The sequence below is a fragment of the Haplochromis burtoni genome, unplaced genomic scaffold, assembly GCF_018398535.1.
Source record: "Haplochromis burtoni strain Fernald_Lab_line unplaced genomic scaffold, NCSU_Asbu1 Contig_18, whole genome shotgun sequence".
Lineage (NCBI taxonomy): Eukaryota > Metazoa > Chordata > Actinopteri > Cichliformes > Cichlidae > Haplochromis > Haplochromis burtoni.
Window position 1 is genome coordinate 4031985 of NW_024582379.1, and position 14863 is coordinate 4046847.

Here is a 14863-nt window from a genome sequence, read left to right on the forward strand (position 1 = left end):
CCCCCGATGCACCCCTGCTGCACCCCCCCCATAAGTGGAGTAATGACAAAGGGCTGTACTGGGAGTAAGCATTGGGACAAAGGCCCAGAGCAGCTGGCTTCCCGTAGAGACTAGGAGCCACACAGCACAGGCAGATGGGTTAGCCGCACAGATGCACCCTCAAATTAGAAATCCAAAGGGGAGGGAGGTTGAAGACACTGAGGGGATGTGCACCCTTCCAAAAAAGTGGAATGAGACCCAAAAAACTGTAACTCAAGAGTTTTATCCACAGAGCTGCATAAATGAGAACATAGAAAAACAGGCTCATTTACACAAAACTTAAACTTGTAATCCATTCATAACTGAGAAATAGCTTTTTCCATGTAGTCTTTTAGCAATGGCGTTAAGTGCAGAGATCAAATCTTTAATACCAATCCACTGCTCTGCAGTCTAGTCATACAATTCGCAAGAACAGACTTGTCCCACTTTTGAGACCTGCATTGCCAGCTGAGGCTATACTGAGATTTCCAGATGGACCTGCTTTGTCAGAAAAAAAAAAAATCATTTGAGAATAGTAAGGTCATAAAGACTTGAAATAGAAGTTAAAAGGAAAAAAATAATAATAATTGAAGCTTAAATCTTTATGTTAGTTGTAGGTTCTAATAACCGTCTTTTCCCATTATGGTTATCTGTAAAACAGGTTTGGTGGCACAAATACATGTCAAAGTATCTTTAACATGCATACATACAAATCTTAACTAACATAATTCCCCTTTCAGCGCCAGGCCCTCAAAGCATGGGCTGCTCTATGAAGAAAAGACTCACATTTGAAGGACTAGTTTGTCAGGGTTACAAGAAAATACGTGGGAAGATCTGAAAGTCTCAATTGAGGAAACTGCCTAGAGGTTTTCGCTGTACAGAAAGACCTCACTGTAAACTTTTTAAATTCAGCAGTGAAAGTAGACTTTGTTCAGGAGACACACCATTACTGTACTGCAGCATGGCATGCAAAGGGAAGCTCAGTAGTACACAGACACAGAAAGAGGAGGACCCAGGAGGAGTGTGAACCGGTTCGAGCTCGCAGCCCACCTCCAGTACAAGCTTTGTATTGAATGAGGTGCTGAGAGGTGTTAAGCTGTGTGATGACAGGCCTAAGGATCCAGTCTCCAGTGCCAGGGCTAGCTCATATGACATGGCAGTGTAGTGGTGTACACTAATTACAGATCCAGGGTAGATCTGTCAACAGCATTGCAGTGCTTATGTCACTCTATGTCAGGGCCTGCTACTTGGCCACTACCTGACGCTGACAAATAAACACAAGCAAGCAGCAATTCACCACTATCAAACATAACAGCAGCCAAGAGGTTTGTGGGACATGCCAGGACATTGGACCTCTATTGCGCCTTAACTGACCTAATTATGACACAAGGTAAAAACAAACGGGAGGCATGTACCCTGCTAATTTGTTTACATCCAAAAACTCATCAACATGGAGGCAAGGATCAGGAGACCGTGTAGCTTGCATTGTACTTGCGTGGCTTGTGTGAAACAACCCACCATTAAACATTAATCCAAAGGTTTATAGTTCAACTTTATATTCATATTACTCAAAATATAATCAGGGAGCACTGAAATCATGTAGTATGATAAAGAATACGATTTTTTAAAAGTGGATGCAACCATGCTTACACATTCAGTTCACTCCATTTGCACACCCCAGCCCAGTCCAAAGGGCGCACAACACATAATAAACTCACCTTGTGCAGAGGGAGGACGAGGAATGCTCCGCCACCGCTGGCCTCAATAATTAGGGCGACAAACTTGGGGTTCACTGCACAAAAGGCGCTGTCCCACGTGACCCTTGAGACCCGGATATCATCGTAGCACTGGTCATTCTTCACCGCCTGGCCGAAGACGTGACGGAATTTGCTCTGCCGTACAACTCGTCTCATATCTGCAGAAAAAAAAAAGGCAGAGAGCACATTTATTTAAAGACACACTGTTGCCGTTGTGATGTTGAACCTATTCATTTCAGCAGAGGTTTGCACAAGCCGCAACTGCAATATGCACCAACACAAATGTAGAGTATGTGAACTAGTGAACCCCTCAAGAGGGTGAGACACCCAACGAAAACGTTCAGCACATTTGTGATTACAGACTGAGAACATTAGAGATTTGATAAAAGTCTGAAGTTGTCGCTATGCAGTCTCCTTGTATCTATTTGGTCCTCAGAAAGAGGAGTTTGTCACATGCATGTTTCAGATTGACAGATTTATCACCTTTTTTTAAATAATGTGAGGAGGCTACAGTGAAATACAATGGTGTGATTTCATGGTTTCGCTAATGTCAGGTAAGCACTTCCAAAAAGGTACTGTGAAACAGAATGTGTTTCATGAGATTTTAAAGACTTCAAACTATTTCCAGTGGGTAGCTGTAACTCCTGTCGCGCCTCCTAAATCTTCCATTGTGCCAAACATTAAACATCTGACATACTAACAGCATGTATCTGTGGCACACTTTTAGAAAGAGCCACTTCTAAGAGGGAAAAGTAGGACATACCCAATCCAAACAAAAACAGACTCTGTGGCTGGTTCAGCTAAAATCTTTACCAAGACAACAATCTGTTGGCAGACAAAGGCACTCTGGAAAACATGCTCATTCAAAAGCTTCAAGTTCCACAGCTCTGCCTACAATAACAAACCACTTCCAAAGATAATGGAAAGCCATCCAACTTCAGACAAACAACTGAATGAGGTCCAATCTTACCAAAACCTATAGATAGGCAAACACTCTTGGGTGGGTTTCGGACTCCTTTATTCTATTTTTTTAATATTCGACATGGGAACAGTTTCAAAGCCTGAATCACCACGACTAAAGCATGGCACAGGATGTGAGACATGTTTTGAAGGAGGTTTTCCACTGTGTGCAGAGAGAGAAAGAGAGACGGGGAGAGAGGAGGAGAGTGAACGAGCAAGGAGGAAAGAGTGACTATGAGCGAGAAACACTTGTGTGGCATGTTTCCGACAGGACAAGGATCACAACACAAGCAGGAAGTTCGTCCTGTTGAGCAGTGGGAGTGTCCGAACAGCCCTTATCTATCGTAAAACAAGTATAGAATGTCATTAACTAGTAGAATGAATAAGTTATTATAAACCTAAAGAGGCTAATTTGTTCAAAAATGGAATTACATTTTTAATCTCAAATTGTAATCTTGCTCAAAACAGGGAGGAGTCCTCCCTACATTTATCTGGTTCAGGAGTGCATTGGTGTAGGAAACTCAAACTTGATCAGCTCTTTCCAGAACTAATCAACTACATTGAAGTCCTTCAAAGATAACCAAAGGTAATTATTCTGCAACTTCACAAAACCTTATATAATGAGCTATAATTACTTTTCATGTGTGTCAAAAATGGAGAAGGAAAAAATAAAAATAAAAAAATGGGGGGGGGTTTCCAGGAAGGCGATCGCAATCTGGGTCAACACTTTACAGGAAAAACTTGTGATAGGCAAGCCTTGTTTGCATACCTGTACAGCTTTGTTTGTCACATAGCTGCATGTCAGTAGAAACTGAAATCAGATGCCTCCCTGGAGGAAAATGTGCTGATGACACCAAAATATGAGGCAGATTTGCACGCTTTTATTTGCCCGTAGCTCTTTTAATTACAGGTGAATAATTTGATTATTATTTTAACGTTGTCCTTTTTTTATGCATCTCTTCTAACAAATACAAGGAAACCCTTGACACATGAAAACACATATCACATAAAAGCCTACATGTGCCCTTGAACTCTCAACCAAGAGGTTTCTGTCATATTTCAGCCTGCTTAAAGATCAAAATGACTGGGTGTTCATCAGAAGTTAGTGAGGGTGGTTTGTGCCTATCCGACTACCCTGGAAAAACCCGGAAATCATTCATATGGTCGTCAAACCCCATCTGTATTGATATATACTGAGATGTCAAAACTTATCGTCAAGGGTACAGGGGAGGTCATCAAATGTTCTCTTTGTGGAGTTAAAGGAAATATTCTAAAGTCAAACTGACTGTACTTTATTCTGTGCAGAGAGATCAAAAACACATGAGTGGAAATAAACTATGTGCACCATATGAATTAGACAAATCAGACGTGATGGCGTGACTGCTTGAGGTCAGGATATGGTATGAATATTGGAATGAACAAAGAGTGCACAGCAGGTGTTTAGAGAGGGCTTAAACTCACTTTTTTTTTAGCTTTTTTGTGGTGGCGGTGGTGATTGAGCATGTACATGATCACAAAAATGAATTCATACTTGGGTTACCTGCATAGAGTTTTTTTTTGGGGGGGGGGGATGTCAAAAGCATCATTTTGGTGTGGTGAGTGACATGTTGCTTGTACTGTACAATTATGCTTACATGCATAACAAAAACTTAATATCCACTGTGAGCCTGAAAAAAAAAAATCTTGTAATGTCATTTCATTTTAAATAAATTGCCCTCCATACAACATACTGGTGGGCAGCCTGCTTCTGCACAAATCAACGCAACGAAGAAAACCTCCACTGATGGGTACACAGCATGACTGAGCTCCATTTAGTGACACAGCCAAAACTAAAGCCTCATCCACATAAACAGCAATTTATCCATCAAATCTGCTTTATTTGCACCACCTCAGATGTGAGATTAGTTTCACTTGCTATTTGGCCAACAGTTATTTCCCTGTGATCACTACAGAATTACACATGCCATGGCCCGTGTTACACTGCAGCTAGTCTGTTCTTGTAAGTACAATCCTCACGACACACGCCAACAGTCCCTGCAATGTAGTCTAAAGGCCATTTTGGTATTCGCAGCTGTCAAGACGTGCAAGATTGTGATGGTTTTAACAGCCATTTCAATGACAGATCAGTACAGGGGCCCAAAGAGTCCCAGACTGTGCAGAGGGAGATGTTGCAACACAACCACACCAATCGGAATCTCCAAAACATGAGATGCAGCGGTGTCTTTGGAGTTTTACCTATGCTAACACTGTCAAGGTAAACCACTAAAGTTCAGGAATTACTTAAGCATTGCTGATACAAAGTGAAGCATTAGCTTAGGGCTGATTCTTCACCTTAAATGTAAACTGGTGGACGATTTAAGTGGAGTTTCTTTTGTTTGAAAACTTAAAGCAAGCCTACCTATCAGGATAATCAGGTGCAGCTAAGTTTTGAAATACCAGAAGCCAGAGTCCTTGCCACACTGTCATCAGCAAATCAAGCAGCAGAAAAGCCCAGTATTACATTATTGATGTAATGCCCAGCTACCCAAAAGTGATGCAACTATTTTGAGAAAGAAGTGTTTACACTACAAATGCTTAATGAAACCAGACTGATCCACTGTTTTCTAGATTGGATATGCAACCTTAATCACGAGGGATGGGCAGTGTACACGCTGCAGGTCCGAGCAGACTGGGTGGGGTGGCAGTTGATAATACAACACTGGGTCATGGTGAATAGGCCACGTTGTGTGGTAGTGACGTGTCCCAACAACATTTAATCAGGAAGACGGCACAGTTTCGAAAGAACTTTGAGCCTCCTATACTCACTGCAGACTAGAATTACATTTATTCCAGAAGTATTGCACTTGTATATAAAAAGCAAGACTCTCACTAGTTTTTTACTACATTCTGACTCAAATTGAAATGCTCCAAACTCCAGACTTTCTCTAGTGATCAATTAATTAACAGTCAGTGGAAACAACTCTTCAGCTGGGAGCCATTAAACAACAGGAAAATAGGAACAAAAGTGTAAGTCCATAATTAGAAGTGTGGCAGCCATTTGTGCTAGTTTGTTACAAGACAATGTGTGTGACAAATAAGTCGCATACTTCATGTACACGATTTATACATCAAGTCTGTTAATCACCAGTTATTTGTTATGTTTTCACTGCTATTATTCCTCTTCAGTTGTTTTGGGGGGGGGGGTTTGGCATTTCTACTCAGTTGTTTTGTGTAATGTGTAAAGAGGTACGTATTCCAGTGTCTCTGATCTCACTGAAGGGAAATGTCACCAGGGCCAAGCTCAGGTGTTGACAAGAGGAAGGACAGAAAAGCAGCAGTAGTGTCACAGCTGAACTGAAAAGAAAAAGTTATCCAGCCATGCCATTTATTAAAGCAGAAAATCTGTTATGTCAGGTCCATTTAGAACGCCGTCATCTGCTTGGTTCTAAATACACATATAAAGCAACCATGACCACACCAGTTTTCCTCATTTGGTAGCGCACATGGTGCTGAATGTGTTCAAACTCAAAGATTGATCATCTTATTTGCTCAAACTGCAAAAGTTAACACAAAAACAGAGAAGAACTCTCAAATAACAGCTTCTAAATAGTTAAATTGATTACAGCTTCAAACTGCAGATATTTAGTGTTAAGTGGCTCTGGCATGTAAAATCAGCGGGGCCTGTGTGTTCAGGCAGTAAAGGCTTGGCACTGGACTGACAGCTTCAGTCATACGTTAGTGATACGGAGACACTCCCAGGAGAAATGCTGTGTGTATTCAATGATAGCCTCCTGAGAGTTACAGTTCACTGATTCAGCCCCAAGTCAAGAAAAAATAAATAAATAAAAATATTTTGGGCAAATAAGATGAAAGCAGACCCATGTACCTTATTGCCTCCTGAGCCAGCAGCACTGAGCCTGATGTGCAGAGACAGGAGGAGGGCCCACACCCCGAGGAAATTACCAACAGGAGTAGCACCAGTGTGACACAGATTTTAACATCCTTGTTTGTATTCCTCAACTGCACTCACATCTGACACTGTTAAGCAATTGAACAGTATTCCAGTCATGTGTAACCAGTATCAAACAACAGACAATACTACCTTTAGGAACAGCAGAGTTTCTAAAACCAAGGTTTTCCTTTGGGCCGGTGCTAGATTGGGCCCTCAGACTGAGAGTCACTCCACACTGCCGTGCTGGGCTATTTTGCTGTGCGGAAACCGATTTATCTTCTGCATATATTCTGTCACTCATCAATGACGAGAGTGGGTGACCACTGACCAAGGAAATATAAATGGCCCCCTTTAATTTGTGTTATAAAACAGTCATCCACTGTGGCAGCACCTCAGTGACAGGAGACATCTCATGCTGCCACAGTCAGTTATGTTCACACATTTCAGTTAAAACATAGGCCACCTCAATCTGTCAACACCCATTTGTATTACAACCGGTTTCCCATTGACACAACTAACGTACAATGATATTACCAAACATAACTGCACCGTTGTAAAGACAGAGCTGCAGTAAAGAGTCTCTGTTATGGTGCTGAAACTCAAATATAACCTCTTGTGAATCAAATCAAAGCAACTCAAATCAAGAGTAAACAATATATATCAGTTAAAAATCCACTTCCAGGCTCTATATGTTTTTAATCACCGTTTTCAGGGTGCAAAACTGCACTTGCTGCTTTGTGTTTTAGAGTGTGGTCGCTGCTTGGTGAGTAAGATGTGACATAACATGAAAATCCCAGCGACAAATCAGGATGAGCTGATGTTGGAGAGGGAGGGGCAGCGGAATTAGAGCGGAATTACAGACAGAGCCTAAACGGTCACCAACCGTCATTATGGAAAACTGCTGTATACTATATACTCTTATTAGCTGCATATGAATTACATCAACCTACTTTCTTTTCCATCAGCATGTCAACAGTAGGGCTGGGCCATATCATACCATTCACGGTAATACCTTGATGGGGTTTTTTGCACTAATAAAGTTGGTGAGTTGTAAAGTATTTTGTCTAGTGTCGATTATATCGTCAGTTATATCGTTATCGCAAATTTTCAAATGTATATCATGATAAATATTTTTGGTCATATCGCCCTGCTCTAGTCAACAGATATAAAGAAGTTAAAGTTTAACTACTTTTATTAGTTCTAAGATCATTTTAAATGAAGTTTAACACCAAACCAAGGACAGCAATATACATCAAAAATGAAAATATACTAATTTCATGTAAAGTTCTTAAATTACCAAATAGTGCCACCTTGTTAAACTCAGCCCAGGTCACTGCTAGCCATCCATGCAGGTTCACACTAATGACACACTAATATGGTGGTAATATAGAGAGGAAGGTGCATGGGATTGTATTTGTGGTTAAAGAGTATCATATTGTACCTTTAGTAACAGTCAGTATAGGACAGACATTTCTTTCTCACACTCAAATTCCCTCACACCACACACACCCACCCGCCAATGTCGCCTCATTGCTCTTCACACGCTGGCTGCCTTTTGCCTTTTGTCACCAAGACCGCATGAGACGCCACCTAAATCCCCTTCCTGTAACCAAGGCCACGGACCACTATTGTAATCAGAGTCCAGCTACATTCCAGCAATTTTTGAAACAATGAGATAACGTGCCTAGTTCTTTTTCTCCCCCCACCTCTCTCCGACCCCAATCTGTGCTTTCATTCGTAAGCATAGAAAACACTACACAGATAGTGTTTTAAGGAAAGCAGCTGTATTCTTTTACAGTTTGTAGACAAAATGAGAAGGACTGAGTGATAAAACTCTAAAAATAAATAAATAATTATAAAATGGCTTTCCTTGATTCTGCATATTGACTGTAACTGTTGTACATTGACTTCAATGGAAAATCTATAGAACTCATTCCACCCACATTTTGACAGACTACAATCCGCACTAAAGCAGCCACACATTTGCTAATATTCGAGTGCAGCTGTGGACGCCAGCACATTAAGAGTGTGAGTGAGATAAAAGACCAAATGACTACAGATGATGACATTGATGAAAAGAAGGGTCAGAGGAATTATGTAGTGTTCAGATGTTTTAACCATTGTTAACCAATATTTGATCTGGCAAAACTTTACACTGGATGCTCTTCCTGACACAACCATTCCCATTTATCTAGGTTTGGGATTGGCACTAGGAATACACTGGCTTAATGCCCCTCCCAGCTGAAAGAAAGCCTGGAGAGGTGGAAGTATGCTTTGGAGAGAAGAGGAATTAAAGACCGCAAAAGCAAGACAGAACGTGTGTGAATGAGAAGGAGTAGAAGTAGTGAAGACAGATGAGTTTAATCATCAAAAGCAATGGGGAATACACAAGAGGGATGAAGAAGAGAGTGCAGGCAGGGTGTAGACAAGTGTCAGGGGTGATTTGTGACAAAAGAATAGCAACAGGAGTGAAAGGAAAGGTTCACCAGATAATAGCAAGTTCAAAAATCAAAGCTGAGATGGTTTTGACATGTGCAGAGGACGGATGGTGGATAAATTGGAAAAAATATATTGAAGAGTTGCCAGGCAGGAAAAAGGAAGACCACAAAGAAGTCATGGATTTAATGAAGGAGGACATGCAGAGGATTGGTGTAACAGAGGAAGATGATAGGCATGGTATGAGATCAATATGATTCTTGGTGGTGACTCCCTGAAGAAAGGAGCTAAAACCAGGAGGTGGAGACCGTTTAAGTGTGACAAAGGCTACTTTCACACTGCAGGCGAAAGCGCATCAAATCCGATTTTTTGGACCCTATGCGACCCATATCCGATCATGGTATGACAGTGTGAACGGCACAAATACGATATTTTCAAACCCGATCTGGGTCACTTTCGTATGTGGTACTGAATCCGATACATATCCGATGTTTTAGAAAGCGACTGCTGTTTGAACGGTCATGTCGCATTAAATCCATCTTTTACATCACTGACGCAAGACAGATGCCAATTATCAGCGCCGGAGAAGACATTGCGAAAGCTTCCTGGCCATCCAGTGTAGATGTCAGTGATACTATTGGGAAGACAACGTTGGAGAAACGTGAACATTTTATTTGTACTGTATAATCTGCAGATTCTGACAGAAATCTGCAACTATCCTTTGAAGCACCGCTCCTCTAAAACAGCAATAAGGATAATTATTAGGTTAACTACATTATTATGTAAATAACTTAAAGCAAAAATTGGGAAACGTAAAGTCAGAAGTCTTTATATTAAGGGCCATCAGTCAAACAATACTGTTTGCTCTGGGTCTAAACCAGAGTGTTGTGTGTGACGTCTTCTTTTGCGCATGCGGGCCTCTTTGAGCGTTCACGCTAGAGCGCATTTGCTGTCGCATTTTATTTGTAGTGTGAACAAGCAGACCAAAAAAAAAAAAAAAAAATCGGATTTGATCAAAAAAATCGGAATTGAGCATTAACACCTGCAGTGTGAACGTAGCCAAAGAAGCAGAGCAGCTTGCACTGCATACTCTACCTTTTTTCCCCACAAAGGCATGTAAATACATGTAGACGCCAGTACAGGGAGTCAAAAATGTTGGATTTAAGTAACCAACCCTCGATGCCTACTACCTACTGGTCATAAACAATTCTCTCAGACAGCACATTCCCAGCTATCTGAACAGCTGTGCCATACTTCACTACCAAACCAGACTTGTGCTCTGAGCCATATATGAGCCTCACTGCCCACTTCACTGGAGCAGTACTGTTCTTGAATCTATTAAAAACAATTGAAAAAAATGAAATGATACAGAACCTTTTTGCTTTTTAAGATATTATTTTGTGTTATTTTGCTTGTGTTATTTTGCAAAACGTTTTTGAATTACCGCGACAAGATTTTTTCCCATATTGTTCAGCCATAGAAATATATTTAGATTTACGACCCAAGAGCAGCACAGAACTAATTACTAGCTGCGATCACATACCTCAGATCCTATGTTTAATATGTTTAAGAAAAAACTGACCCTGGCTGTTTTCCAACTTCCTCGTTTCATAAGAGAAAAAAAAAAAAACAGACTCCTTAAAGCCAGACATAAGAAACAAATGTGTCAGAAAACGTCTGCGTGTTCAACATGAGACTGGCCATGCCTCAGAGTGCTCAAGCTTAGCCCTTCATCCAAACTCTTTATCACTTTCTGCTCTATAAGACTTTAAGGACTAAATCCCAAACTTCTTATCCTACTTAGAAGTCAAGGTTTAACAGGAACCACTTTAAAGTCTTAGAAAATTACTCACAACAGGAAAAACCCTAGTTTGTGTTGGTGTTCGTGTGTAGGATTACATTTATCTGTATGGACATTTTCCTTTTCCCATGAGACAATCTGCATGATAAGCCAAATGAAAAGCGGACAAAAAGTCAAAACCTGCTTATTCCTCAACTCAGAAAAGAAAATCTGCTCAATATTACCGCCTCAGTGTACAAAGCATATTCCTTGCTTCTTCCTGATTAGATACTTCCCCTCCCCCACTGACTAATGCACAAACCACCACTTCATTTCAACAGATGTTGTAAGTGGTGGTGGGAAAGACCAATGGATAAAACAGTATTATTAGTGTGACTGCACCTGCTTGAACTGCTCATCTACAGTTCATTACAAACGTAAAGAAGATGACTAACAAAAAGTGGACTGCGGATTTAACTTCATTCTTCAGCACAAGAAAAAAAATAAACTTTATGCCAAACATATCAGGACACAACAGAAAGGGTATTTAGATGCCAAACTGACTACTGGCTTGTTTTCATAACATGGTCTTTGTTATGGACGCAACTTGTCTGAGCAATGGGGACTAACGCAATTAGCAGCATAGATTTAGCCAGCTGTCCCTTTTCTTATCTACTAGTCCAGTCTAAACAAGCACAACTGCACAAAGCAGGTAGTTAATTACATGTATCTGTGCTCAGATTTAAAAAAAAGAAATTTATTGATCATGTAGGAATTGAGATAACATCTTGCATAGACAGGACAGAGGCATGTAAGCGAATGGAGTCTTTGATGCAGAGGCCAAATCGATGACTCAATGTTTAGCTTCTTTCCACATGAAACTGATGATGTCCAAGCATCTAACATACACATAAGGCCAAAGTCTTGGACTAGTCCACCAACTAGAGGATTTGTTTTGCAAAGGGGGGGGGGGGGGGGTACTCCAATAGGACCACACGGAGGACGCTGTGTTTGGTGCAGTGTTTTCATGATAAGATAAACTGCAAAAGAGGCCTGCAGTCCATAATCTAATCTAAAAACCAATCTGAAAATTTACTACATAACACTTTGTGGCATGTGCTGGTCCTTGGCCAGGGACAGCTACCAGTAAGTCATACCACGGAAAATATATGCTTCCTATTTCGGTTTCATGATTTTCTTTCTACACCTTTGTGCAGTGCATGGATGCTACAGAAGATTAGATGAAATGGAAGCAATGGCTTTTTCTGTTTTTTGTATGACTTGTTGCATTTTAGCTTGTTTATTTTGGTCTTCCTGTGCTGAAAGTAGGTTTACCTACCCTAATGCAGGCACTAAAAAGACTCCACAAGTGGGATTTTAATAACTTTAACACTTCCTACTTTCTGCCCTCTGGACAAGCAAAAAAGAAGAACCGTGTAAAGGTTTCTTCAGTCCGAAAGTGCTTATTCTGTATTTCCCTGAAAAGCCACAACTACTTGTGAAAAAAGATGGAAAAAAATCCACCAGATGGGAAGTGCTTGATTTAAAGAAGTCAACAATAATTAAATAAATGTAACGGACATGCTGGATACCATATTACTTTCATATAATTCGCAATATTTGAAATTCACTTGAAAGTTCACCACAGCCCACACGAGAGCGCCTTGCAGCAGCTGATAGGAACAAACACTCCCTCACATCTTATGCTCAGTTTCCCTCTGCTTCCTGACCCACTTCCTCTCTCAGCCCAGCCATAGGAAAGCAGGCTATCCACTTCTCAAGACCGTGTGCTGCAGCACAACAGGCAGAGGTTGATGTGTCTGGAATGGCAAACAAGTCTTAACACAGCTGTAGAGCTGTAGTACTGCTGACCTCAGGGTCGCTCTGTCAGCCTTCACCTGCTTTTGTGACCACAGCATGATTCGCACATGGGAAGAAGGGGGGACCCTCCTTCAACTGCAGAGCTAATTACACATAGAAGCTGAGTAACCTAGTTAAAGACAGGGGCCAAGTATGTAAGTCATGCTGCCCTTTTGGCACACTAACCACAGTCATTACAATTCAAACTACCCTATTGTCATAAACAAGCAAATGAGCCAGTGGTGGCGCACAGACACAGCGATACACAAAAGAGTGTTTGGGAATTCATGCAGTCACTAGTGACTCTTTACAGAGACTACTTATGACTGCCAAATGGGAATAAAGGAGACAGCACTGAGTATTTAATTATCTCCATAAAACCTTCAGATTTGGAGTCAACAATTGTAATAAATCATTTCCAATGGTGGTATTGTTTTGATTGCTTTCAATCACTTTAAAAAAAACAAACAAAAAACAAATCATCTCTAGTTCAGGCGTTTGCTTTTCTCTGTTCAGTGCACCTGTTTATTGAATATGTACTGGCCATATAATGAAGTCAAAAAGAAAGATCTTGGCTTGAGAAGCTGCATTTGTGAAACGCAGTTATGTTCCTGTCCACCCCCCCACCCCACCCCACCCCCCAAAAAACACCCTCATTCATTAATGGCAACACCCATTTAATTACATCTGTGGTCCAGTTGTGGGCAGCTTAATTAAGATATTGAGGCAATAAACCGTTTTTGACTGCAAGCCAAAGAACACTTGCATTTAATATACATCTCTCCACGTATGATGAAGCAGAGGCGGTTTGGTGATGGTGGAAGAAGGGGGGACGCAGTAATCTATGCAACTGGGAGGTGCATCCACTTTCATGCTTTGACTCCTTCCCATTTCCCTTCCATAACACTGTGTTAGTGGGGCAGTTCTGAACCTAGCAGCATTTGCGTGAATACAATGGACTCGAAGAGGGTAATTTACTGTATGTGCGAATTAAAGACTTAACATTTGGATATTTTTTCGAGCCCATTGTTCAGTTTGAAAGAGACTACAATGACGCCAGCAGTGAATGCCAGGGGGCAGGGCGCGGTTGCACCTCGGCGTATGTGGGTCTACCGTTTGGGAGATAAGTTTTCCTGCCGCACTATGGCTAGCTACCCCACCCCGATCCATAACGTACAAACGGCACATTCCCTCCCTCTAAACCCAAGAGCCAAAGGAACAAAAATCATCTTTGTCTAGGGGCTAGAAAGTTTTTCAGCTATGTCAGTTAACTGCCGCTAACGGTTAGTGCTAGCTTTACCGAGAAAAAAAAATGTTCCCATTACACAGACTGTCCCGATTCATTTTAGCTAGCGCATGCACTTTCGTGTCTGGACTGCTGTAGTTGGGTGTAGGGGAAAAAACGAAGATCGCCGCAACCAATTTAAGAGAGCGAAGCAGAAAAACGAAATATTCTTAAATAATCTACATCATCTTTAACCTACCTTCTGAGAGGAAAATGCAAGTATCTCCGAAAGCTGAATGAAAAAGCACAAAACCCAACTCGTATCCCAACTGATTTCTCCTCCCTCTGCCGGAGCCGCTGCTGCGCTGACACGAGCCGCTCTCTCTGTGTGCTCTTTCCCCTCTCCGACACAGGCCCCGCCCCTCCGCTGCTTTGGCGAGCGCTGCGTGGATTACTTTCTTTGAAGGACACAGCTCACAGCCAATCACAAGCATAGACCTCACACCTCCTTTCTTCAGGTTCCCACTTACTGAAAATGACTCCTAAACTGTGTGTTTATGGCAGCTTCATACCATTTTAATCTCTATTGCACGCCGTTATGTCCTCCTGTTATCCATTTACTACATACTGGTTATTATATACATATTTTTCTACAACCATATGTTAAGAAAAAGCACAATTTCACTACCCATTTAGATGAACTGCCAAATGCAACTCCTTCATGATCCAGGAGGATTTCATAATATGGCATGAGGCTGAGGCAAAAATAGCTGGATAGTCTGGCTTTATGCATGCACATCCAGTTGTAAGTGAGTGGGGGCAAGCTGGCTGATACTATTAGAAGGACACACACACACACACACACACACACACACACACACACACACACACACACA

At 41.3% G+C, this 14863-nt stretch overlaps 1 protein-coding gene across 2 annotated transcripts in view; it reads right to left on the bottom strand.

The window, feature by feature from the left end:
* Positions 1–14863, bottom strand: part of LOC102291280 (coronin-1C-A) — a 36203-nt gene that overhangs the window by 16454 nt on the left and 4886 nt on the right. The window contains exons 1-2 of one of the 2 annotated variants that reach the window (XM_005916344.3): positions 14227–14380; positions 1737–1933 (exon numbers count right to left, since the gene is read on the bottom strand). In XM_005916344.3, the coding sequence (XP_005916406.1) occupies positions 1737–1931 (195 nt within the window). In that variant the 5' untranslated portion in view covers positions 1932–1933; positions 14227–14380. Of the gene's footprint in view, positions 1–1736; positions 1934–14226; positions 14381–14863 lie in introns of those variants that run through there. The other variant, XM_005916343.3, reaches the window with a different exon arrangement.